Source organism: Geotrypetes seraphini, chromosome 9, assembly GCF_902459505.1.
Source record: "Geotrypetes seraphini chromosome 9, aGeoSer1.1, whole genome shotgun sequence".
Classification (NCBI taxonomy): domain Eukaryota; kingdom Metazoa; phylum Chordata; class Amphibia; order Gymnophiona; family Dermophiidae; genus Geotrypetes; species Geotrypetes seraphini.
The window spans coordinates 159,999,120-160,024,010 of record NC_047092.1 but is presented as its reverse complement, the minus strand read 5'-3'; the positions used below and the strand labels follow the sequence as shown (position 1 = coordinate 160,024,010).

Genomic DNA, 24,891 nt, shown 5'->3' with positions numbered 1-24,891 from the left:
AAGCTGTGCAGTCAGCAGCTCTTATTGCAAGCTTTTTGTAAAAGCATTATCTTTGATGCTATATTCAATGCCATGCAAATTATTGCCTAGTTAAAATTGTGGCAGTAATCTATAGCTGATTGCAAAATATCCCCCTCTTTGTCTGTGGATGAGTGGTAATTGGCTCATGAACTGCCAAGAATGGGAACATTAAAACAAAAAAAAGCCATCCACATCTGCAAAATACCTGGCAGAGGTCCTCCCCCCACCAAACATTAAAAAAATCCCCAAATTTTTCTATCAATAAATCACCTAATTTTATAAATTTGAATGCATGAGTTAGAATTGTGCCAATTACATGTGTAACCTAATATAATAATTAGGTGTGACTTGGCATTAACAAATTACTGGCCATAATTGGTGTTAGTGCTAATTGGCACTAATGAACAGTTATGCATGTAAATGCCCTTAGTCTGGGTTCTGCAAATTTTACACACAAAATTCATAGCACACAAACTGCAAGGGACTGTGAACCTGGGAGAGACATGATTGTCAGGGGTTTGCCTGGCACTTAGTATTCCATAATTAGTGCATCTATCAGGTTTCCATTAACTGCCTACCATTAAGTGAGAGCATTTGTACCAGCCATTGAAGTAGCATAGGTGCTTACGCCTAAAGTTAGGTGAAGACTTATGGACTTGCGCTAATATTCTATAACAGCAGTTACGTGCATATCTGCTATTTTAGAATTTGTAATTAGCATGTATCATCTTATCCCAGTGTCTAAGTGACCTTTTGAGGTTGATGCTTTCCCTTGCATTTTCAAAATCTAGGCGTTTATTGGAAGCTTCAAATGACTGGGGATTCAGTTCAGAGTGGTTTGCATGAGCTTCAATAATGGTGTTAAAATACATGAGTGAAATATATGTACAGTCAAACCTCGGTTTGCAAGTAACCCGGTTTGCGAGTGTTTTGCAAGACGAGCAAAACATTCTCGAAAAACTTGTCTCACCCCCCCCCCCCGAGAACCAGCATCGCTCCCCCCCCCGCTCACAAAGGCCCCACCGCTTGAACCAGCACCTCCGCCCGAACAACTTGAAACTTACCGCCCCCCCCGGTCTGGCACCGGCACGCAGCCCACAGGACGTGCCAGTACCGCTTAAAGAACTTCCTGCCTCTGCCGGGCCTTGAGCATGCATCTGCGCATGCTCAAGGCCTTCTAATTCTCCCTCGACAAACATTTAACATGTCATAAGCAAGGGATACACATCAGTGGTGGTGGTGGTGGTTGTTGTTGTTTTTTAAATTTATCAATTGTAAACATTATTTTATACAAAAGAGAAATAGAAATACCAAAAAAATTTTTTTACAGATATTGAAGGATATTCCTTACAACATTACTCTATAATCTCCTCTAGTCCACATAATGGGAGAACATTCCTGAAATTAATTTAGGAATACAATAAAATATAATCATGATTTAATCTAAGATCTAATTTTATGGTGCAAAATACTAGTGAACTCCATTTATTTATTTTTTTATATATATCTTTCTTCATTTTTAATCATTCAACAAGTGTACAATTTAATATCATACATATTCTTGAAAATGTCACTTGTAAGTCTATCAAGAAAAACAACAATTGTATATATATAAACCCATAACCCACCCACCCTTCCCATTATTATTAATAGTATACACAATAAAATAAGAACCCTTCCCCCTCCCTATTATTCATGGTGTATATTTCAATAAAATAACTGGTGTTTAATCATCACAAAAAGATGTAAATGGCCCCCATATTTTAGAAAAGGTCTTAATTTCCATTTTGTATAGCTATTGATCTTTCCTTTTTGAACATATGACATAATGAGTTCCACCAAAAGGTGAAATTAAGTTTACTGCAATCCTTCCAATTGTTGGTGATATGTTGAATAGCGACTCCAGTCATGATTAATAAAAATTTATTATTAAATGATGATATCTGACTCTCTTTTCTCATAGCTGTTCCAAATAAAACTGTATCATAAGATAGTGCTACATGATTTTCCAGTAAACAATTTACTTGATCCCAGATGGAATTCCAAAAGGCTAAAATATAGGGACAATAAAACAAAAGATGATCTAAAGTCCCTATTTCAAGATTACAATGCCAGCATCTATTAGACTTTGAACTATTCAACTTCTGTAATCTAACTGGGGTCCAAAATGCTCTATGCAAAAGAAAAAAACCATGTTAAGGAGGGTGGGGTAAATTTCCCAAACTTTTATAGGTACCATCAAGCCTATATTTTACGTCAAGGTATGTATTGGGTCCTCCCTGAGCTCATTGAGTACACACCAGATTGGCTATATTTGGAATGGCGACTCATGTCTCCTTTATAGTCATATTCTTAGTATCAAGATGCCCAGAGTGTTTAAGGAGAATAGAATTTTGATGGATACTTGGAAAGCCTTAAGATTTGTGAATAACTTGACTACTATTCCTATCAGCAAATCAACAAATCAATCCATTTGGCTAAACCCCAAGATTCAGATTGGCGGTTTTAAGACCATCTGGAGGCATTGGATATTTACAGGAATACAGACTTTAAAGGATGTTATTTTAAATGATAAGCTGCTTGATTTTACACATAAATTTGGGCTCAATAAATCATAAAGTTTTAGATGGTTGCAATTGAAGCAAGCCATTCAGGTAGGGTTCCCTGAATGGAAAAGCCTTAATACTCAATTTAGTTTGGAATTCTCATGCTTCCAGGTAGATTTTCTGGGTCACCAGGCTGCACAGTGGTAATTAACGAATTGGTTAAGAAAAAACCTAAAAATGGTCTTAGGGATATTTGGAGCATTGAGATTAAGCATCAGATTTCAGCTTCTCAATGGCCACAAATTTGGTCTTGGAGGATAGGATGTACAATGTCTGCATCTATGAGTGAACTCCATTTATAATTAATTCATATGGGAACTATTTGTTAGTTTCTCGAAGCTGTAGAAACTGTTCCAACTGCATAGAGTCCCAGAAAACATATTCACATGCCTTAAATTTCACTAAGCATTTGCATGGAAACTTTAAATAAAATGTGGCTCCTAGAGCCAACACCCTTAATTTCAAGTTTAAAAATGCTTTCCTTCTCAATTGTGTTGCCTGGGCCACATCGGGAAATATTAATACATTATCTCCACAAAACTTTGCTAGCTTATTTTGAAAATAAGCTTTCATAATTAAGGATTTATCTAACTCTCTTGCACAAGTAACTAATAGGGTAGACCTAGTTTGGATTATATCCTGTGAATCTTCCAGGAAACCAGTTAAATCAAATTCTGTCTGTTCCAACTGGTCTACACCTGATTCTGCCGGAACTTTCTTTTTCTGTGGAATATCATACAGATTTGTTAAGGGCAAAGTATCTGCTTCTGTCAGCCCCAAAACTTCTTTAAAATATTTCCAAATCAAATATTTCTGGAGTCAACAAGTGAGTGTTTGGAAAGTTGACTAGATGTGTTATTTTACGGGCAAAAAATCTACATCATAATAATAATAATAATAACTTTATTTTTCTATACCGCCATAGTCAGGCGACTTCTAGGCGGTTTACATTATAAGAAGGCTGGACATTCAGCGAATAGCAAAAACCTTAATACAATAACATATAATACAGTCTAAATACAATAGTATATAATACAGTGAGTCTAACTACAGTAACATATAATAAGTCTAAATATGATACCGTACAAGGAGTCTTAATGCAGTACGATAGTCTAAATGGGAAACTTACGTGTTAAATTGGAGATCTATGGGCAAGGAGTATCTAAGAGATTTAGGACATCCATAAGTTGGAGTTCTAAGGGTAGAGGAGATCTGAAAAAGAGGGGCTTCTTGAGAGAGAGAAAGGCGTTTGTTGGGGAGGGGAGTCCTAGTGGGGGAGGGGACTATTTTAATCAATGAATTTTGCGAATAGGGCGGTTTTGATCGATTTACGGAATGCATTATAAGTCGTATTGGGTTCGTTTATGTGGTTTTTCAGCCAGATTTGCTGTCTGTTTGCTTGGAACTTAAAGGTTCTGTCCAAGAAGGATTTGTATCTGCAGCCTGTAGTCTTTGGGTAGGCAAAGATGTTTTTGTTTCTGGTCGTTCTAGTGGGGTTGTGTAGGCTGAAGTGAGTTTGTAGGTATGATGGTGCTAGTCTCCAGGCTTGCTTGAAACAGGTGCAAGCAAATTTGAAAAGAATTCTCGCTTCTATTGGAAGCCAATGCAGCTTTTTATAGTAGGGGCTGATGTGGTCTTTTTTTCTTAGTCCGAAAATTAGGCGGACGGCGGTGTTTTGTATTAATCTCAGTTTTTTTATTGTCTTTTGTGGGATGCCCAGGTAGATGATATTGCAGTAGTCAAGGAGGGATAGGGTCAGTGCCTGTACCAGCAACCTGAATTATGTAGGGTCGAAGTATTTTTTTTATGGTTCTTAGTTTCCATAGCGTATAAAAGCATTTTTTCACTAGTGAATTTGTGTGGTCAGTCATAGTTAGGTGAGTGTCAAGAGTGATACCCAGTATTTTTATGTTTTTGGAAATTGGGTATTCGTGGTTGTTTATTTTTAGCGATGTTCTCGTAATAGTGTCATTAGGACTAGCCAGGAAGACTTTTGTTTTTTCTGCGTTTAGTTTTAGTTTGAAATTAGTGGTCCATTTATCGATTTCGGTCATTGTGTTTGAGAGGTTATCTACAATTTCTTTTGTGATGTCGTTTAAGGGTATAAGGATGGATATGTCGTCCGCGTAAATGTAGTGTATTAAATTTAGTTTTTGTAATAGGTGACCTAGGGAGGCGATATAGATATTAAAAAGAGTGGGTGATAGGGGGGAACCTTGAGGCACGCCTGATGGGTTTTTCCATGGTTTGGAGAAGTTTCCATTGCTGATTACCCGGTAGGATCTGTTTGTTAGGAATTCTTGGAACCATTTCTTTGCCTTTCCTGAAATTCCCATTGCTTCAAGGCACCGTAGCATGATTTCATGATCTACCAGGTCGAACGCGCTGCTGAGATCTAATTGTAGGATCAGTGCGCTTTTGCCTTTGCTAAAGAGATCATAAAGGTAATAAGCATCATATTTTTTTCCACAAATTATTTAACAAGTAGCCATATTTTGTCAAAATTTGATATATATTTTTTTTTTAAACCTATCAAAGATATTAAAAAGAGCTCCAGCATACGTTAAAGGAATATTAATAGATATCAGTATTTGAACATGACTCCAAATCCTCAGCCAAAATGCCTACACTATTGAGCAGAGAAGAGCATATGATCCAAGGTTCCCTTTTCACTTTTACACGACCAGCACAATGAAGAATTCTCAGTGTTGATTTTACTGATTTTAACAGGAGTCCAGATTTACCCATCTTAACATAAAATAAAGTGATTGCTTCATTACAGCAGATTGACAGCAGCTGATATATTCAAGCACCATAAGATCCCATTGTTCATTTGATAAATCTGCCTTCGATTCATTGGCCCAAATATCTTTTAATCTATTTGTATATCTTACTTATTTATATCATCTATGTTTATTATAGTTTCTGTATATCATATATTCATCTTTGTATTTGTGAATTCCACCACATTGGGGGCCATCACCGAGAATATTCCTTTTCTTGTCTGATACCTTTTTATTGGTCCAGTTTAATTATCCAGAGGAGAATGGTGTACCTGAGCTTTTGTGACCATTTAGGTTGTACCTGAAAAAGGGGCCTCCTGTGGCCAGGAGAAGGTTAAAATAGTTTTATGTTCCTGTACATTCCTCACTACTATCAATAAAAACATAGTTGATAGCACTATGCCAATAGCACTATGCAAGCAATATAGGTTTTAAGATGAATGATTTTCTCTTCAGAATGACATAGAAGTTACAGGGCTTCCCAATTTAAATCCCCCCCCCCAAACCCCATTATGACTTATTGGACCATAGAAATAAAAAAGCTTAGGCCCAAGAATGAGAGGGTAGATATCTCTCGCTGCAATGATGATAGCTTCTGTCCAGTGAGTCACTGTGAAGTTGTCTCACAAAGGATTTGTCCTGCTGGTCCATAATGCTATGATAGTTTCTTGAGCTACCATCCGGGGGAGGGGAAAACAACGACAGAAACCACAAAGATATAAGAGTCAGCTCTGTGGTTGCCAATGGATGCCGAGCACCTCTGATGTTGAACAAGCTCCTTAATCCAGGGATGGGTAATTTATTTGTATTTTATATTTGGCATTTCCAATCATTTTCAAATGTTGGCACGTATGCATGGAGTAGAGGACAATAGTATAATAAAAGCCATTCTACCATTGAACTTTCAAAGCACATAAGCCATCTTTTAAAAGATCTAGGCTGCTTAAAACATTTATTTTTATTCACAGTCGGTTACCAAGGAAACAGGGTTCTATCTTATACTGTACAACAGGAATCATCCTCCAGTGGCTCCAGTCAGAAAAGTAAGTGTACTGTGAAACAAAGGCAAGGTGTGCTTATTAAAAGAAATGGAAATATTAGGATTTGCTATTCCACTTATTAAAAAAAACAACCAACCAAACAGTTTAGAGCTTTCTAAATTGTAGCAGTGTACTGAACCAAATATCACATACTCCCCTTTCTAACTTCCTATTTCCCCTGCATGGTACTATTACTCGGACCCCTCTCTCTCCCCCCCCCCCCAACACACACTCTGTGTGAACCTTTTGTCCTTTCCATTCTACCCAATCATCATATCCCCTTCCTGTGTAATCCGCTCTCAACTGTCACTCTTCTTAGTAGTCCTTATTCTCATTTTCACTCCATCCTTGTTAATACCTCCCCTGATTATCCTCTGCTTTTTCTTCTCCACTGGCTTTGCTCTAACATTTGAACATTCAGTGCTGGTTGGCCCCATGAGACTATACAGCTCTATACACATTTAAATAGCAAAGCAAAACCTTTGAAGGAAAAGACTGAGGCAACGTAATGCACCACTCTCTAGCTGGCTGGAAGGAGAGACAAAAGGATTGTGAAAGGCTGCTACTACCACAACACATCAAGGACTGTGGACCACACTAGAGTAACAAGTAGATATACTTTAGTTTCCTTTATTCATACTGCTCTTTAACATAAGACAAAAAGTTTGTATATTTTCCTCTTCTATTTTAGGGAACTGTCTAGTGTTAGTCACATTGTACTGGATGAAATCCATGAAAGAAATTTGCAGTCAGATGTTCTTATGAGTATTGTTAAGGATCTCCTCATTGCTCGACCTGACCTGAAAGCCATATTGATGAGTGCTACTCTGAATGCTGAAAAGTTTTCAGAATACTTTGGTGGGTGAGGATATTAATGCTTCTATTTTTTTTAGTTTGTTTTATGTTTTAGTTTGAAGTCTCTAGCATAATGAAACACTGATTTTGCTACTGAGCAATATCACTAGATCCGAAAAAAAAATAGACAAGCTGAGTGTTTTGTTGCCTATATATTAATTTGAAGTCTGCCATGTATTTCATATATACTGTATATATAATATTTTGTTAGATTAGAAGAATAGCATGCTTCACTATTAGAGCATTTCCTGGGGGCCCAAGTATTGCTACATTTTGGGGTGAATGTTAAGTGGAAGTTGGAAACCAAAGTATTGCTATCATATACCTGAAGGCCCCCTAGAAAATTTGTGGTTTTATTTAAATAGTAGAACTAAAGGAAAGAAGCAGTTAAGATACAATAGATATTCTCACACATTAAATTCAAAAACATATTTTCACAATACAGTACTTCCCTGATATTCGCAGGGGTTCCGTTCCAGGAACCCCCGCATACAGCGAGTGATTTCCTTCACTCGCTGGCGCTCCGGATGCTCTCTCCTGCCTCTCCAGCTGTCCTCTCCTGGTCAGCGGTTCGCGGACAGAAAATACTGCAAATGACCGGGGCCGCGAACCGCCGACCGCGAATGACCGGAGGAACACTGTAGATATTCTCACACATTAAATTCAAAAACATTTTCAAAATAATATTTTTGTTCTTTTTTTTTTTTTAATTCTTTATTCATTTTAAAACTTTCATCAAGTGTACAAATATTCATAATAAACACAATTAGTCTGAGCACTTTAACATCTTATCATTATAACTTATAAGTAGAAATGTAACCCTCACCCCACCCTCCCTCAAATCCCTCTATTCATTATAAGATCATATATTTGAAACCCTCCCCCCACCCAATACTAAATGGTGTATAATTAATAGAAAAATGGCATCTAATCATGACAGAAAGATGTTAATGGCTCCCATATTTTAATAAAATTAATTTTATAATATTTTTGTTCTGATAAATAGTTTATATTGATTTTTCTATCTCTGAGAGAACCACATAAAGATATTTTTGATCAATGTCCATTGCTAACATTATTATAATTGATTTATAAGATCAATCAAAGTCCCAGTCAAATGTCTTCAAAAGAGTCCTATGAAATATTTCTTTTTAATGGCTTGCTCTCTGAATCTTCTTTGTCATTGTTTCATATGTAAAATGTCTCTTTAAACGTGCATAGTTATGTAGAGAGAGACCTTGGCATCGCTTGATTAATGCTTTCTGTTACAGGCAACTGTCCAATGATTCACATTCCTGGATTCACTTATCCTGTTGCTGAGTATTTTCTAGAAGATGTAATTGAAATGATAAGGTAAGTATAGGTTATTAATATTGTGAACAAACATCAATACATATGACAATAGTCAGTCTATTTATGTTTAATTGCATGTTTTGGAGAAGTAGCCTAGTATTGAGTGTAGTGGGCTGAGAACTTGAGGAGCAGGGTTTGATTCCCACTACAGCTCCCTGTAACTCTGGGAAAGTCACTTAGGCCCTGATTCCATATAGGTCACCTAAAAAATTGGCACTACTAAAGCAATGCTAAACATAATTCTATAAAAGTTACACACACTGTATAGAATCACGCTTAGCCTCACTAGGCACACTTCATTTTATGCCAGGGTTTTCTTGGCCTAAATGCATATGCCTAAGTTAAGCGCACAGTGGCACCTAATTCAGAAACAGGCATCTAACTTGAAAAAGTGCCCATGATCTGCACTAACCACACCCACTTTTAGGTAGTTCTTTGGACTAGGTGCTTACTCTTTGTAGAATTGCGTTTTTTGAGTTATGTGCCTAACTTTCAATTAAATCCAATTAATGTAAATTATAGTTGTGAATTTGCCAATTATTGGCACCGATTAAACCTATTAGCTAATTAAGTTAGCCGCCTACATCGGCTAAGCACTCCAATGTAGGTGTCTTAACTTTAGGTGCACTTCATAGAATTTGTTTGTTGACCCTTTGTTGCACCGAGCATGATACATTTCCCCTTCCGCATTCATGGTGATAGGGGAATGGCAAGGCAGTGAATGGAGAAAAAACACGAATAACATTTCATATGTTATTTGCGGGTTTTTCTTAAAAAAAAAAAAAAAAAAGACACAAAACTGCAAATAACCTGACCTGTTCCAGTGAAGAAAATGCAGCTGGGAGCAGTGATTTTCTGTGACATAAATTTGGGGGGATCAAAAAACCGAGAATAACCAAAACCGTGGACCACAAAACTGCAAATATGGAGGGGTAAGTGTACTTACTGTGTTTCCCCGAAAATAAGACAGTGTCTTATATTAATTGGGCCCAAAAAATGCACTAGGTCTTATTTTCAGGGTAGGTCTTATTTTTTCTCCTTCACCCCATTTCTTCCTCTTTCGTTTCTCTCCCCCACATGTGCAGAATCTTTCCTCCCCTCTCTCCCATCCCCTTGTGCCTTCCCTCTGCAGCATCTTTCTATCCCTCCCTCCCCTCGAGCAGCAGAATTCTTCCTCAGCTTCTATCCCTCCCTCCCTCCCAACCCTCGTGCAGGTGAATCCTTGAGCAGCCCCCCGCCGCACAGCCAAACCCCTACTGACCCTCCCATCCAAACTCCGCCGACCGTGTCGGCAGCACTCAACAGGCTGCTTCACGGCAGCACTCTAAACAGGCTGCTTCACGGCCTTCTCCTGCCGGGGCATTCCCTCTGCTGCATCACTGATGTCATCAGTAACACGGCACATGGAAGGCCCTGGAGGGAGAAGGCTATAAAGCAGCCTGTGTAGAATGCTGCCGTTGCTGCTCTGGAGGGCATTTGGATAAAAGATACACTGAGAACAAAAAGTCAAATTGCATCAAGTAATAATAAACTTTTATTGATTATGACAGGAGTCTGGTGGAATTCGTTATGCCACATTTATAAAATGGAAAGAACAATTGCCATACAAAAAGGGAAATATAATAATTTTAAAAAGATTTGGGGGCCATTGACAAATTATTGTAATGATTAGACATCATTTTCCACTGAAAGTACATTTATACATAGGGGGGAAGGGGGATGGTATAAAGTTCTTTTAAAGGTTTAATCAATAGATAAGAATACAATATTTATATGATATTTTTGATTAAAATATTTGTGGGAAGGGTGGGTGGAGAGGGGATAAATTTATGTATTTAAGATGACAATTGAACGAATTTCAAGTGATGTATAAATTTTAAATGATGTAATATTGTGTACTTGATGTAAGATGAAAAAATGAATAAAGAATTAAAAAAAAAAAAAAAAATACACTGGAAGAGACAATGAAGGTAAATGAAAAATCTTTATTACAGAAGGTAACAGAAATGTGTGAGCAATGGAATCCTTTACATTTATCTTGGTGGGGGAGAGTACAAACTGTTAAAATGATGATCTTGCCTGTGGTTTGTTACCAAATGGGTATGATACCAGTTTTATTTCCAGGGATCTTTTTACAAAAAGTTAAATAGTTTTCTAACAAAATTTATTTGGCTAGGTAAAATTGCTAGAATTGCTTTAGTGTCTTTACAAAAGCCAATTACGGAGGGAGGGGTAAATTTTTTTTTTCCCAAATTTTTATAGGTATCATCAAGCCTATATTATGCGCCAAGGTATGTATTGGGTCCTCCCAGAGCCCATTGATAATATCCCGGATTGGAATGGCAACTTATGTTTCCTCTGCAACTTTGCCATGTTCTTAGTATCAAGATGCCTAGGCTATATAAAGAAAACTGAATATTAGTTGATACATGGAAAACCTTAAGATATGTAAATAATCTAACACCTATTCCAATTCACAAATCAACAAATCAAACTATTTGGCTAAACTCCAAGATTCAAATTGGCAGTTTTAAGATCATCTGGAAGCATTGGATGATGGCAGGTATAAGTACATTAGAAGACGTTTTGTTGAATGGTAAGTTGCTTGAGTTTTCACAGTTGCAACATAAATTTGGTCTTAGTAAATTACAAAGTTTTAGATGGTTGCAACTGAAGCAGGTCATTCAGGTAGGGTTCCCTGAATGGAAAAATCTTACTAATCAATATAGCTTGGAATTCTTATGCTTTCAGGTGGATTTTCTGGGGCACCAGGTCGCACAGTGGTATAAATTAATATCTGGATATATGATTAAAAAATCAAAAACTAGTCTTCGGTACTTTTGGAGCATTGAGATTAAGCATCAAATTACTGCATCTCAGTGGTCACGAATTTGGTCTTGGAGGATGATATGTACAGTATCTGCATCTATGAGACAAACTTGTTTTTCTGTTACATAGAGCTTTCTGGACCCCTGTTCGTTTACAAAAATTAGATAGCTCTAAGTTTAATAGATGTTGGCATTGTCATCTCAAAGCTGGGATTTTAGATCATTTATTATTCTATTGTCCATGTATTTTGGCTTTTTGGAAATCAATTTGGGGCCAAATAAATAGGTTGTTAGAAAATCCGGTAGCCTTGACGTATGATACTATTTTATTTGGCATGTCAATGAGAGCGAAAAGTCAGATTTAAAAAAACATTAAGCCATTCAGCATATTACATTCATTTGGAAAAATCAGAGTAGATTAAATTATAGTTTTTGATGGAGTTCTACCAACTTTCTGAGATAGGAATAGACTCCTTTGTCCTAAAGTGGTTCTCAAACTTCCTCCGCGCTCGTTCCTACATTGTCAACACAAACAGCTCCAAATCTGCTTCGTGGACACCATCCTGTGGTGTCCCACAGGGTTCTCCCCTATCCCCTATTCTCTTCAACATGTATATGACCTCCCTCAAGCTCCTCAAACTATCCCCCCTTGAAACAATTTACACATATGCAGACGATATCCTTATCCTCCTCGAAACAGATCAAAACCTTACAAACCTCCAAGAGAACATCACTTCATGCATATCGAGACTTCACGCCTGGTCACTCTGTGTACAGATGAAACTAAATGAATCTAAAACAAAATTACTCTGGCTCGGCCCTAAATTAGCACACCTGCCCACCCTTTTCACTCTACCCACAGGCCCCGCTCTGCACCTTGAGTTCTCAAGCAAGGTCCTTGGCATCACTATCGACTCCTCCCTTTCCCTCAACGATCACCTGAATTCCTTGGCAAAATCTTGCTTTTTCAGCCTCCACATGCTGAGGAAAGTCAGATCCTATTTCCACCAAAAACATTTCACCGTCCTTGTACAATCCATCATCCTATCCAAACTCGATTATTGTAATGCCATCTATTTATGCCTAACAAAAAAAAGTCTTTGCAGACTCCAGCTCATCCAGAATACTGCGGCCAAGCTGATTTTTGCTAAACGCAAATCTGACCATGTCTCCCCACTACTTCCCAGAATTCATTTCAAATGCTCCTGCCTGGCTTTCAAGATCATTCACGGCATCCTTCCGCCCCTAATCCCTCTATCCTTCCTCGCCCTGACGCCTGCTACCACTAGATCAGCCCACAGACATAAACTATCCTTCCCCTCCCTACACGGCATCCTCCACGCAGGCAAACTGGGAAGATCCCTCCTCTCCAAAATCACTGGCCTTTGGAACAATCTCACTGTCCCGCTGCGGAATCTGGGCTCCCTCCAACCATTCCGAAAACAACTGAAAACCTGGCTTTTCTCTAGCATATAACTTCTCTTCCCCTGTTTACATCCCTCTTTTTGCATGCTTGTATATCCTTCCCCTCTCTCTTCCTATTTTTTATCTTTATGCTTTGTAAACCGTGTCGAGCTCCACTTCCGTGGAGATGATGCGGTATATAAACCTTAGGCTTAGTTTAGTTTAGTTTAGTATGTCATATTTATAAAATGGAAAGAACGTTAGCCACACAGAGAGGATATTTTGGTAAATTTCAAGATGTTTGGGGACCATTAACAGACTTTTGTAATGAGTAATAAACATTTTCCTTTCATAAGATAATTGAAATGAGGGGATAGGGATGGGTGGGAGGGATGATTTTTTTTTATATATTAATAGAATATATATTGTATAATATAAAGGAATATTTTTGATGTGATAGGGATGGGAGAGAAGGTTAACTTTCATGAATGTCAGTTGATGATAATAGTAATACAAGTGATGTTTTTTCAGTTCAAATGTTATTTCTTGATATACTTGATGTAAGTTGTAAAATGAATAAAAATTATAAACCATAAAGAAGTAACTGTTCTTAAAATAGCTTTAGAACATACTTCATTGCTATTCATTAGATTACAGCATACTAATTTTTGTGCTATTTTAATATATTTATCAAGGGTTAAAATATTTTTGAACAGGAACCTTGTGCTTAAAGTACCAGGCTGACAATCAGGGAAACCTAGTTTTAATTCCACTGTTGCCCCTTGTGATCTTGGGCAAGTCACTTAACCCTCCATTGCCTTTGGTACAAACTTAAATTATAAGCCGCCTGGGCAAGGAAATAACTAATGTACCTGAATGTAACTTACCTTTTCCTACTACTGAACTGAATTTGGTCTGCACAGAGATCTTCAGGCCGAGGTGCTGGATGCTCTAGTACAGCCTTGGCCATTGGAGGGCCTGCTCTAAATGTTCCCCCGTGGCCGATGGTGGGCAGAGTCCTCTTTCGCATTGCTCAGCACCCCGGCTGCGTGATACTGGTAGCTCCAGACTGGCCCAGGCGCCTGTGGTATGCAGATCTGGTTCAAATTCTCATAACAGATCCTCTTCCATTGTCCTTTTCAACCTACCTTCTGACGCAGGGACTCATTCCTATGTTCGATCCGGATCCCTTTTGTCTTACTGCTTGGCTCTTAAAAGTAAAAAAGGTTATTCAGATAAAGTGATTTCCACTCTCTTGAGGTCCCAGAGATTTTCCACTTCGCAGGCTTAAGTGCGAGTTTGTCGTGTGGCGTGGTTCCTATTCATGTGTGCACCTCTTTGCCTCATATCTTTGGGCTCTTGCAGGATGACCTGGACAGGGGCCTTGCCTGATCGTCCCTCCGGTTTCAGCTAGCGTCTTTGTCTGCTTTTCGCGGTGTGCTGCATGGTCGGTGTTTGACCTTTTCCTCAGATGTGATTCATTTTTTTAGGTTGGCCAAATTGCTCCAGCCTCTGGTGCAGCCTTCAGTTCCGGCCTGGGATCTCAATCTGGTACTGTCTGTGCTCGTGCGCCCTCCTTTTGAGCCTCTGGGCTCCTGCATGTTGAAGGCCCTTACTCTTAAGGCGGTCTTTCTGGTGGCCATTACTTCGAGATGCATTTCCAAGCTGCAAGCTTTCTCTTTTAGGCCTCCCTTCCTTGAGTTTTCTAAGGAGCTGGTCTTACTGCATCTGGTTCCTTCTTTTCTGCCGAAGGTGGTTTTGCCTTTTCATGTCAACCAGTTTGTGGTCCTCTTGGTCTTGGGTAGTCGGAAGGGCTCTTTGGAGCTGAGACAGTTACACAAGGTGGATGTCTGTCAGTCCTCCGCTCTTATTTTCAGCAGATCCAGGAGTTCAGGAAATTGGATCATCTTTTTGTCCTCCTAGCGGGTCCTTGTAAGGGGGACAGTGCTTCCAAGGCTACCATTACATGCTGTATCAAGGAGACTATTGCTTTAGCATATCTTATTCAAAAGAAGTCAGTTCCGGGGTCATGCTGCTTCTTGAGCTGAGTCTTCCCTGGTGCCTCCGGTGGATATCTGTAAAGCTGCGCTTTGGTCCTTTCTTCATTTGGCACTACTGTGTGGATGTTGAAGCATGTTGGGATGTGGTGTTCGGGGAGCGAGTGCTTGTGGCAGCCCTTTGCTATGTCCCATCAGTGAGCTGTGCCGGTGTGGAGAGACACTTAAAGAAGGAGAAATTAGGTTCTTACCTGCTAATTTTCTTTCTTTTTAGCCTCTCCAGACCGACACAGCCTCCACCCATTGTTTTCTGTTTTAGTTTGCATGAAGAGTGCAGTTTTGTCTGCAGGATCTTGTGTTTTTGGTAGGTTAGGGGAGACTAAAAGAACAATGGTCTTTGGTTCATCTGGCGAAGCTGGCAAGCTGTGGGGACGTTTCTGAAGGTCCTCTCTTATTCAATTTCCAACAGTATTTCTCTGTTAGTTGTTCCTCCTGTGGGGAGTGTTGTTGCTCGTATAATTTGTACTTATTAGTTTCTTAGTTCTGCTTGGCTATTTGGCAGACTGATTGTACTTGGGACTGCACAGCCCACTTGTCCTACAGCCAAAAGTTTGTGTGTCAGTCTCTACATGCTGGTCAAGGTGTGCTATTATCCATCAGAAACCTAATTTCTCCTTTTTACCAAAACTAGTAACGCTTTTCTGTGTTATCGAAGAAATAGTTTCTTACCTTTCCTCCATAAGAATCCATGTGAAAAATCCTCCACACTCTGGACTATTAATGGTGACTAGCTTACTACCTTAAAAATAATTGAATCCATCAGGAAATCTAAGCTAAACGTTGAAATGCCAATTCTGTTGAGGCCAAAAAGAGACAATTGCTAAACAAATTCTAGCTACAACAGCTACTGTGATTCTCCTGGAGGCTGCTTCACAGGATAATTATAAACCTCTCTCTCACACTACTGTTTGACCAGTCTACAAGAGTGTGTTCAGTTCAGTTGTGCTGTCCAGTCTGTCTGTGTGATGTTGCAACTCTTATACTGTTTTGTGTGTGGATTGCTTCTGAAAATAAATGCATGAGCAGCCCTGAGCATAGGAGTCACTTATGTGCCTGACTCAATCTTTCTTGTTGATGGAAATGCTGCTTAACTGTAACAGGTGTTGGTGTTCCTAATCAATTCTGCTATGTTCAGAAATCCTTCCACTTTCCCAAGAGTTGCATTACTTTCTTGACCTGAGGAAACTGCTGCACATAGGAAGGGCCACACATGCTTGGGGCTTTACATAGGTTCTGAGATTTGGGAGAGTTGTTTCATCTTGGCAATGTGCAATGAGATTACCAATGTGTGCCTAATAAATCCTTCTATCTACAGAGAAAATAAAAAATTGAAACAGGTGAGCAACAGTGCTTTGAAATACTTTTGAGAGGGCATGGCTACATTAGGTTTCTTTTGAACAGTTTTTTTTGTAGTTTTGTATTCCTCTTCTTTCTCCTTATTCTTGTTACGAACACAGCAGACTTGCACCATCAAACTCACCTTTGGAGACTACTCTGACAGAGCTCTTATCGCTAGCAATTTAGACAGTAGTTCTGAAGTAAAAAATACCCCCAAACCAAACAAACCCAAAATGAATGTTGGCAGCTTTTCACTGTTAAAATTGCATCCCACCCCCTTTTCCTTAAATAAAAAATGTTTTTGTAGAGATGGGAGATTGCCCCAGTTTCAGGCTGGAGACGTTTAGCCAGTCCTGGTTTTCAACCCACATTCCAAAGCAGTATGGGATGTGTAATACTTGATCTTGCACATTTGAAATCAGTGCTGCAAATTTCATAATGCACCAGGATGGGGTGGTCAGAATTCAGGACCTCAGGAATTCAGGAACTGAGTAATTTGGTGCCTTTTTTGGTTTTTTTGTAAAAGCTTTTGGCATGTTTACAATTTCTGAAAGTTGTGCAAATGCAGTAGTTAACAAAGAACATTTAGAAAAGCATCAGAAGTGATGAATTATTTTTTTTGGTTTTTTTTTTCTGTAAGATATTTTCCAGAAAAGGCAAAGAGGCCACCATTGAAAAAAGGATTTATGCAGGGACACATGAAAAGACCAGAAGTTGAACAAAAAGAAGCTGTTTATAAAGAAAATTTGCCTGACTATTTAAGGACACTTCGAGGAAGGTAGGTTTTTGCGTTTTATTGTGCCTTGCTTCTGTACTTCGAATATCAATCATATTTGTAGCTGTCCTGTATTCTTAGTAGATTAACACTAACCAGGAGCTATTTAAGTTATGTAGCTTTTAGCTTTTAAAATGTAAAAAAGACGTATTGAAAATAGTGTTTTAGCAGTAGGGAATCATTCATACCACATTAACAACAACTCTTGACATCACACCATCAATATCATAAAGTATAAAACAACGGAGAAAAATAAACCTCAATTGCGAGAGGCCGGGACTACACAAGTACCCGAGCCAACTCACATCATCATTGATTTATAAAAAACTCCGTGTACATTTAAATAAATGATTTCATTCATGCGCAGTTAGTATTTTTCAATGATTTTTTCTTTTCCAAAAGATTTTTTTAGTGGTGTGAGCAATATAAGCAGAGTCCAATAATTTAGAACTTATTTATAGCATAAACAGGATCCCAAACTAACTAAAAACTAGACGAGGGCTACAGCTCAACTTTATAGGGAAAAGCAATTGTTGAAGCAAGGAGTTTGGAACAAAAATAAGAGAAAAACATCCACTCATCTGAAGATGCGACGTGACTCAAAAGATTCTCAGTTCCTTATCCCTATGGTTCCAGGAGCTGCATTTGACAATGGGGACGCATTGGCATTGAAGAAGTCAATAAGGGTCACTGTCATCGGATATCTTATCCCACATTGAGGATTTGTAAGGATTTCACATTATCCTCATCAATGCTGAAAGGTTCTGATGCTTCTTGGACTCTGCCCGATGCATGACATCTGTCTTTGTTGAAGCATGGTACTGAGGGCATCGAGACCTAGGAAGTGTCTGCACCAAGAGAGGAGTTAACCCTTTGAGTCACTGGAGCAGATGTGCTAGCCTTTACTAGGATAAGCCTCCAATCTGGCCCTAGTGTCTCCTGGAGATGTGACTTAAGTGGCTAGGTCCCTGCCTTTAGCAATAATAGAGCTTATTCTAGAGACCAGACTGGTCATAGCGAAGAGTACTAGGAGGCAGTTTTTAATGGCCCGATTAGTGTAAGAGGAAGGTCTTTACTGCTCTTCAGAAGGTCATTAGTGAGTCTAGCGACCTGATCTGTGTGGGTAGTCGGTTCCATAGCTGAAGTAGGAAATGGCTGTAGGATCTTTTGTACGCCGTACTCATTCATTGCTCTCACCCCCACCACCAATACATTCTTACCAGCTTTTCATGAGAATGCATTTGTGGAACCTAGAGTGTAGTGTGACAGAATTTGCAGACACTGTACTACGTGAGAAGGCTGCAGAGCTTTGCCCATAGTAGCTAAGTAAGAGTATAGAAGCACATAGAGCAAACTATGATGCTTTCCTTTTGTGTGCATACCAGATGCTCTCAGAACAAGTGGGTTATGTCTGTCGATTGGTTATATTTGGAATGCGCCTTTTGTTTCCTTTGAATTTAGTTCATGTTCCAAGTATTAACATGCCTAGGAGATATAGGGAAAATAAAATGTTAATGGATACTTGGAAAACGTTGAGATATACCAGCAATTTAACACCTATCCCAATTAATAAGTCAACTAATCAATCCTTATGGATAAACTCCAAGATTAAAATAGGCGGAGCCCAAGTCCATTGGAAGAATTGGATTATTGCAGGCATTCGAACTCTAAATGATGTTATTTCGGATGGTAAACTGCTTGAATTTTCACAACTACAACATAGATTTCGTCTTAGTAATTTCTTTCTTCTACCTTTTATGATTTGTGAACTGCTTTGCTAGGTGATGAGCAGTATATCAAATTCCATTAAAAAAATGTTTTTATTAATTTGCAAGTTAGCATAAATACAGAAAAAAAATTTAGTTTTAAAAATTAATTCAGAATGTATGGTTTATATTTGTATAATATTTATCCTTCAAATGGAGACCCTATATGGCACTCTATATTGTCCTGTTTCTACTTAGGTTAGTTTCATACATGTCCTTTTACTAAGATGTGCTTGTGGATTTAGCATGCACTAACCCCGCCTTTTACAAAACCACATAAGAGGTTTTTCTGTAGTGTCTGATAGACCAGTACAGTTTACTGATGGGTAATATCTCATCATGACCAGCAGGTGGAGACCGAGACCAAACTTTGGTATGGTACATAATAGCTGTCCCTCCCTATAAAGCAGCGGTCTCAAACATGCGGCCCGCATGTGGCTCTCCAGGTTTTATTTGCGGCCCGCGGTCTGGAGGCATCATTCTCTTCCTTTTGGAGCAGCAGCCGGCTCGTTCGTTCAAAGCCGCGGGTTGGCGGCTCCTTGCGCTATCCACTCCTGCATCGGAAGCCTCTCTGATGTCACAACATCAAAGAGGCTTCAGACGCAGGCACGGAACTCGCAAGGAGCCGCCACCTACGGCTTTGAACGAAAGCCGGCCAGACACGCTGCTGCTCCAGTGGCGTACCAAAGGGGGGGCGGTCCACTGTTCTCCCTAGAGTGCGGCTCGTCTAGAGTAGCGGTGCCGAACCTGCTTCCCTTCCCTTCTCACTGCTGCCATCGGGGATCAGGCTGGCACCGTGTTCTTTGATCTCCCTGCTTCTCTTCCCTGCGGGGCTGACCAACTCTCGCGGCCCGACGTCAATTTTGACGTCGAGAGGACGTTCTGGCTAGCCAATCGCTGCGTGGCTGCCCGGAATGTCCTTTCCGACGTTAGAATTGACGCCAGGCGGCGAGAGTTGGTCGGCCCGGTGCACAAGAGAAGCAGGGAGATGGCCTGTCCCCGATAGCGGCAGCAGCAGCAGCCTATTCCACGGCGGCGGTGGCATGGGGGAGGGCAGGAAGGAAGGAAGAAAGAAAGAAGGTGGGGTGGGGACAGGGAGCCAAAAAATAAAGTAAAAAATGGGGCACGGAATCAGAGAAAGACAGACAGAGAAAGAAAGAAAAAGTTGGGGGAGGGAATGAGGTCTGGAAGAGGGGAAGCATACCGGAGGCTGAAAGAAGGGAAGAAGTATTGGATGCACAGTCAGAAGAATAAAGTGCAACCAGAGACTGATGAAATTACCAAACAAAGGTAGGAAAATGATTTTATTTTCAATTTAGTGATTGAAATGTGCCAGTTTTGAGAAAGAAAAGATATTGAACTTTAAATGTGAGTGCTACAGAAAAAAATATAGTACTTGGAGGGCCGCAGAAAAAATAGTTAATGTCTTATTAAAGAAATGACAATTTTGCATGAGGTAAAACTCTTTATAGTTTATATATCTTTCCTTTTAACTGTTAAAGGAAAGTTTTATAAACTATAAAGAGTTTTACCTCATGCAAAATTGTCATTTCTTTAATAAGACATTAACTATTTTTTCTGCTGTCCTCCATGTACCTACAAATCCAAAATGTGGCCCCGCAAAGGGTTTGAGTTTGAGACCACTGCTATAAAGTATACTTCAGTCTTCTCTCAGTCTCAGCAGGTGTTGGTTTGGTGAGCTGTGCCCATCTCTCTTTGTAGGGCTGTTGGAATTTGTTTAGGGCTTCTAGTCCCCGTTTGGTTCCGTACTTAGCTTGGGTGGACCCTGTTTGGGGGTCCATCCTACCTTGGGGGTCCCTCCCCCACTTCCTCCATTTCCCCAATTACTTTGTAGAGGTGCCTCAGCGTAAGCCTTGCCACCAATACAGGCAAGGTGTACTGCTTGGAGAGCCAGTGGAATCTGTTCTGTGGATCAGGAGGTGGCAAAGATTGAGACGGCTGCCACTTGCCTCTCGGATGCCCTTTATGACTTATGGGCGTCCGCCAAATCCATGTCTATCGGTGTGGCCATGTGTCGTACCTTATGGCTTTGTGCTTGGGTGGCGGATGTGGCATCCAAGACTAAACTCTCAAAATTTCCCTCCTATACATTTTCCAACAAAGTTCATGTTTATGCACGTACCCCTTAAAATATTCACTGCGTCCAAAGATTCACTGCACCCCGACAATTCCGCTCCTTACTGCGCCCAAGCTAAGGTACCTGGAAGGCCCTGGTGCCCCGACAATCCCGCTCCCATCAGTTTTGAGAGGGGTAGGGGAACCTCCCCCACTACACTTAAAATATTCACTGTGCCCCCGACAATTCCACTCCTTACCGCTCCTATCAGTTTTGATGGGGGTAGGGGGCCCCACCCCCAATACACTTAAAACATTCACTCCTCCTGACAATTCCGCTCCTTACCGCTGTTTAAAATATTCACTTCCTACGGTATCTGGAAGGCCCTGATTGGCTCACACTACTCAGGCCCTGTTCTGCGGTGCCTGAGCCAATCAGGGCCTTGATGCATCGGTGACGGGGCGTAATTGTCATGCGTGCACTTGGGCTCAATTGTCATGGCGCAGTTGTCCTGCGCATTATTGTCGGTGTAACGATATATGTATACATTGTGATTTTCTTTTTTAGATCTCCTTAGCATCTTATAACTCCTGACTACTTGCAGGTATTCATCAAGTACCATTGATGCAGTAGAGATGATAGATGATGAAAAGATTGACCTTAACCTTATTACTGCACTTATCTCGCATATTGTTCTGAAGGGAGAGGTGAGCTTTTTTTTTTTTCTTGTACTTGTTTTGTTGGTGCTTGTTGCTTTGAGTTTTTCCCTGTTATAGCAAATCAGTATAAAAACCGATCAAGCAATAGCAAGCATTCAAGAACCCTGACTATTTGAAATATTATTTTTGTAATATTATTATTACTAGTTTTTTAGCTCGTTACATTAACGGGTGCTAGAATAGATGTGTAGACTTAGGCATTTCTTTCTCTCTTTCTGTATGTGTCTTTCTTTCTCCCTGCCCCCCTTTCTTTCTGTCTCTCCCCCCTGTCCAGCAGTAGCCCTTCTCCCTTCCTTTTACCTCACCTCTGTCCAGCAGCACCCCTTTCCTGCACCCCCTGTCCAGCAGTAGCCCTTTTCTCTTCCGTTTACCTCCCCCTGTCCAGCAGTACATTAACGGGTGCTAGAATATATGTGTGTGTGTCTGTCTTTATTTCTTTCTCTCTCTCTCCTTAGCCGCTTTCTTTCTTTCTGTCTTTCTTTTTCCTTGGCTGTCCATCACCACCCCTTGCCTGCTCTCCTTATGCTGCAGCAGCCCTTCTCCCTTTGTTTTACCTCCCCCCTGTCCAGCAGCACCTCTTTCCTTCTCCACCTGTCCAACATTAGGCCTCCGTTCCTTTTTCTTCAGCCCCCCTGTCCATCAGCATCTCTTTCCTTCTTCTCCTGTCCAGCAGTAGGCGACCCTTCCTTTTTCTCCCCCCCCCTCCTTCTTATCCCTATGATACACTTACCTTGCTCTGCCCCTGATCAGAGGTTCCCTCTGCCGCATCCCGCACCCCTCCTAACACGACTCCCGCTGTCTTTCTTTCTGTCTGTCTCTGTCCCTGGTCCCCTTTGTCTTTCCCTTTTCTTTCTAACTCCCTTCCTCCCTCTGTCTGTCTGTCCGAAGCAGCATTCCCTCCCCCTCCATTTCCCTCCCCCCACACCAGTTCCCTGTGCACCTGCCCCTGTGTCTTTCTTCTTTTCGTTCTGTTTCCCTTCCTCCCTCTGTCTGTCTGTCCAAAGCAGCATTCCCTCCCCCTCCATTTCCCACCCCCCACACCAGTTCCCTGTACAACAGCATTAGCGTTTCCTCTACCCCCCCTTTCCCTTCCCACGGGCCCGACTACACATGGCGATTCAAGCAGCGTGTGCAGCAGTCTTCACACGCTGCTTCGGGTCCTTCCACTGGCCTGATTTACTCTGGCACGTCCCTGATGACATCATCAGAGACGCGGCAGAGCAAATCAGGGCAGTAGAAGGCCCCGAAGCAGCGTGTGAAGACTGCTGCACACGCTGCTTGAATCGCCGGGTAGGTAGTCGGACCCGCGGGAAGGGAAGGGGGGGCGGCAAAGGACTCGGGTCAGTTTAAGAGCCGGTGCGGAAAGTTGCTGGGCTCCTCGGTGGGGGTGCTGAGCGGCGGCGGCGATCCCTCTCCTCCGAGACAACCCCCCCGCCCGCTCGCTTGCCCGCCCGCTGGGGGAACAGAGATGGGCGGCTGGCTGCTGTCCTGGCTTGTTGGAGAGCAGGGAAGGGCGCGCGTGAGGCCAGACCGTAAGCCGCGCATGCGCACTTCCTAGCTGCAGCTCACGGAAAACGGAAGCACGCATAGGAAGTGCGCATGCGCGGCTTACCGTTTTATTATATTAGATATCAAAGAAAAATGGGGAGACCCAATGATCCACAGTGAAAACAATCCACCAATGAAAACAAAAACTGTGGATACAGATGTTCTAGAGATAATTTATTAAACACTGACATAAAACCATGAAAATTCAATTAAAAAAGTACAATGATAAAAAATACAGAGATAAAAATCCAACTGGACCCTACACGCCTTCCTCAGGGGTCATATAAAGAATTGGACTGAAAACAGTCTATTGTCTTTAAACCTGTGAGCAAAGAACACCGCAGACAAGTTGAAATAGCTTTGATGGTTTTTCCTTTAAGCTTTTAATCAAATACAATGAACCTTAAACATGAACCTCTCCAGAAGAGATTTCACCATGTTTTCTCAACCTAAATAAAATCTATCCAATGTTGCTTCTACAGAGGATAAAGGTGAAATGATATAGCGAACAAATGTTGAATATTTTTATGTGTTTCTAGGCTAAGAAGAAATTGAAAGTTGGGAAATTAGTATATGGAAGAAAAATGGTTGGTTTGGAAATATGGCTAGAGAATGACATGGGGACAAAGTTTGTCCATGCCACATCCCCTCAGGCTCAATCCCCACCCCTCCCCTGCAGGCTCTGCCCTGTCCCATTCCCGTGGGCTTAGGTTGGGACCCCACCCCATCGGCTCTGTCCTCATTTGCACCAGCTTTGAATACTAATAATTTTATATTTAAATATTTTTATTAAAGTATAAAAAGGGACAATATTCTGTACAACTGTTTTTATAAATCACTAGAGTTTTCCATTTTGATCTGGTTTGGGTATAGCTTTCCCAAAGATTCAGTTGCCCATGTTTTTCATCATCTGTGAAAGTAATTGGATTGTCTTTCAGACATGAGTGTAGAAGAGAGCCCAAATTATGTAGTGGATGAACAGGAAAATAAGTGTTTATTAAGAGCTCCTGTTCTCAGGTCCATAAATCCTTTTCAAGAATTGATTATATATTCGTTTCTAATAACATAGCACAAAAAGTGATGAAAGCAATTATTGATCCTATTATTATATCAGATCATGCTGGTGTGTGGATTGATCTGCAGAATGATATATCAATTTATTCTAAACCAATTTGGAGATTTGATAATGCTTTACTTGCAGACATAAAATTTATAGAAAATATTAAAAAATGCATGAATTCTTTCAATTCAATAATTCGGATAACATAAACATTGAAATTTTATGGGACGCTTATAAAGCAACAATGAGAGGGAATATCATATCATATTCTGCATATATGAAAAAACAACTTAAAAAACAATTTATACAATTGGAACAAGAAATTAAATTATTAGAACAAAAATTAATTATTAAATGGGAACATGATACATTGCAGAAATTATTAAAAACAAAAGTTAAATATAATGAGATTTCTTCTCAATTTGTAAGGAAAGATATGTTCTGTCGGCAAGTACAGTATTATGGAAATTCAAATAAAAATGGAAGATTATTAGCAAATTTTATTAAAGCAAAAAAAAGAAAATCTAAGATTATTGCAATTAAGGATAAACAGGGCAATACACACACTAGTAATGAAGATATTATAAAACAGTTTCTTGATTTTTTATAAGGATTTATATACTTCTGATACTTATGAAAATAAAGAACAAGATGGTATAGA

At 40.1% G+C, this 24,891-nt stretch overlaps 1 protein-coding gene across 1 annotated transcript in view; it reads left to right on the top strand.

Moving 5' to 3' along the window:
- Nucleotides 1-24,891, top strand: part of DHX36 (DEAH-box helicase 36) — a 145,072-nt gene that overhangs the window by 38,954 nt on the left and 81,227 nt on the right. Inside the window, exons 7-11 of the mRNA XM_033958607.1 lie at nucleotides 6,379-6,453; nucleotides 7,142-7,308; nucleotides 8,577-8,658; nucleotides 16,926-17,063; nucleotides 21,508-21,610. Of these exons, the coding sequence (XP_033814498.1) occupies nucleotides 6,379-6,453; nucleotides 7,142-7,308; nucleotides 8,577-8,658; nucleotides 16,926-17,063; nucleotides 21,508-21,610 (565 nt within the window). The remainder of the gene's footprint in view (nucleotides 1-6,378; nucleotides 6,454-7,141; nucleotides 7,309-8,576; nucleotides 8,659-16,925; nucleotides 17,064-21,507; nucleotides 21,611-24,891) is intronic.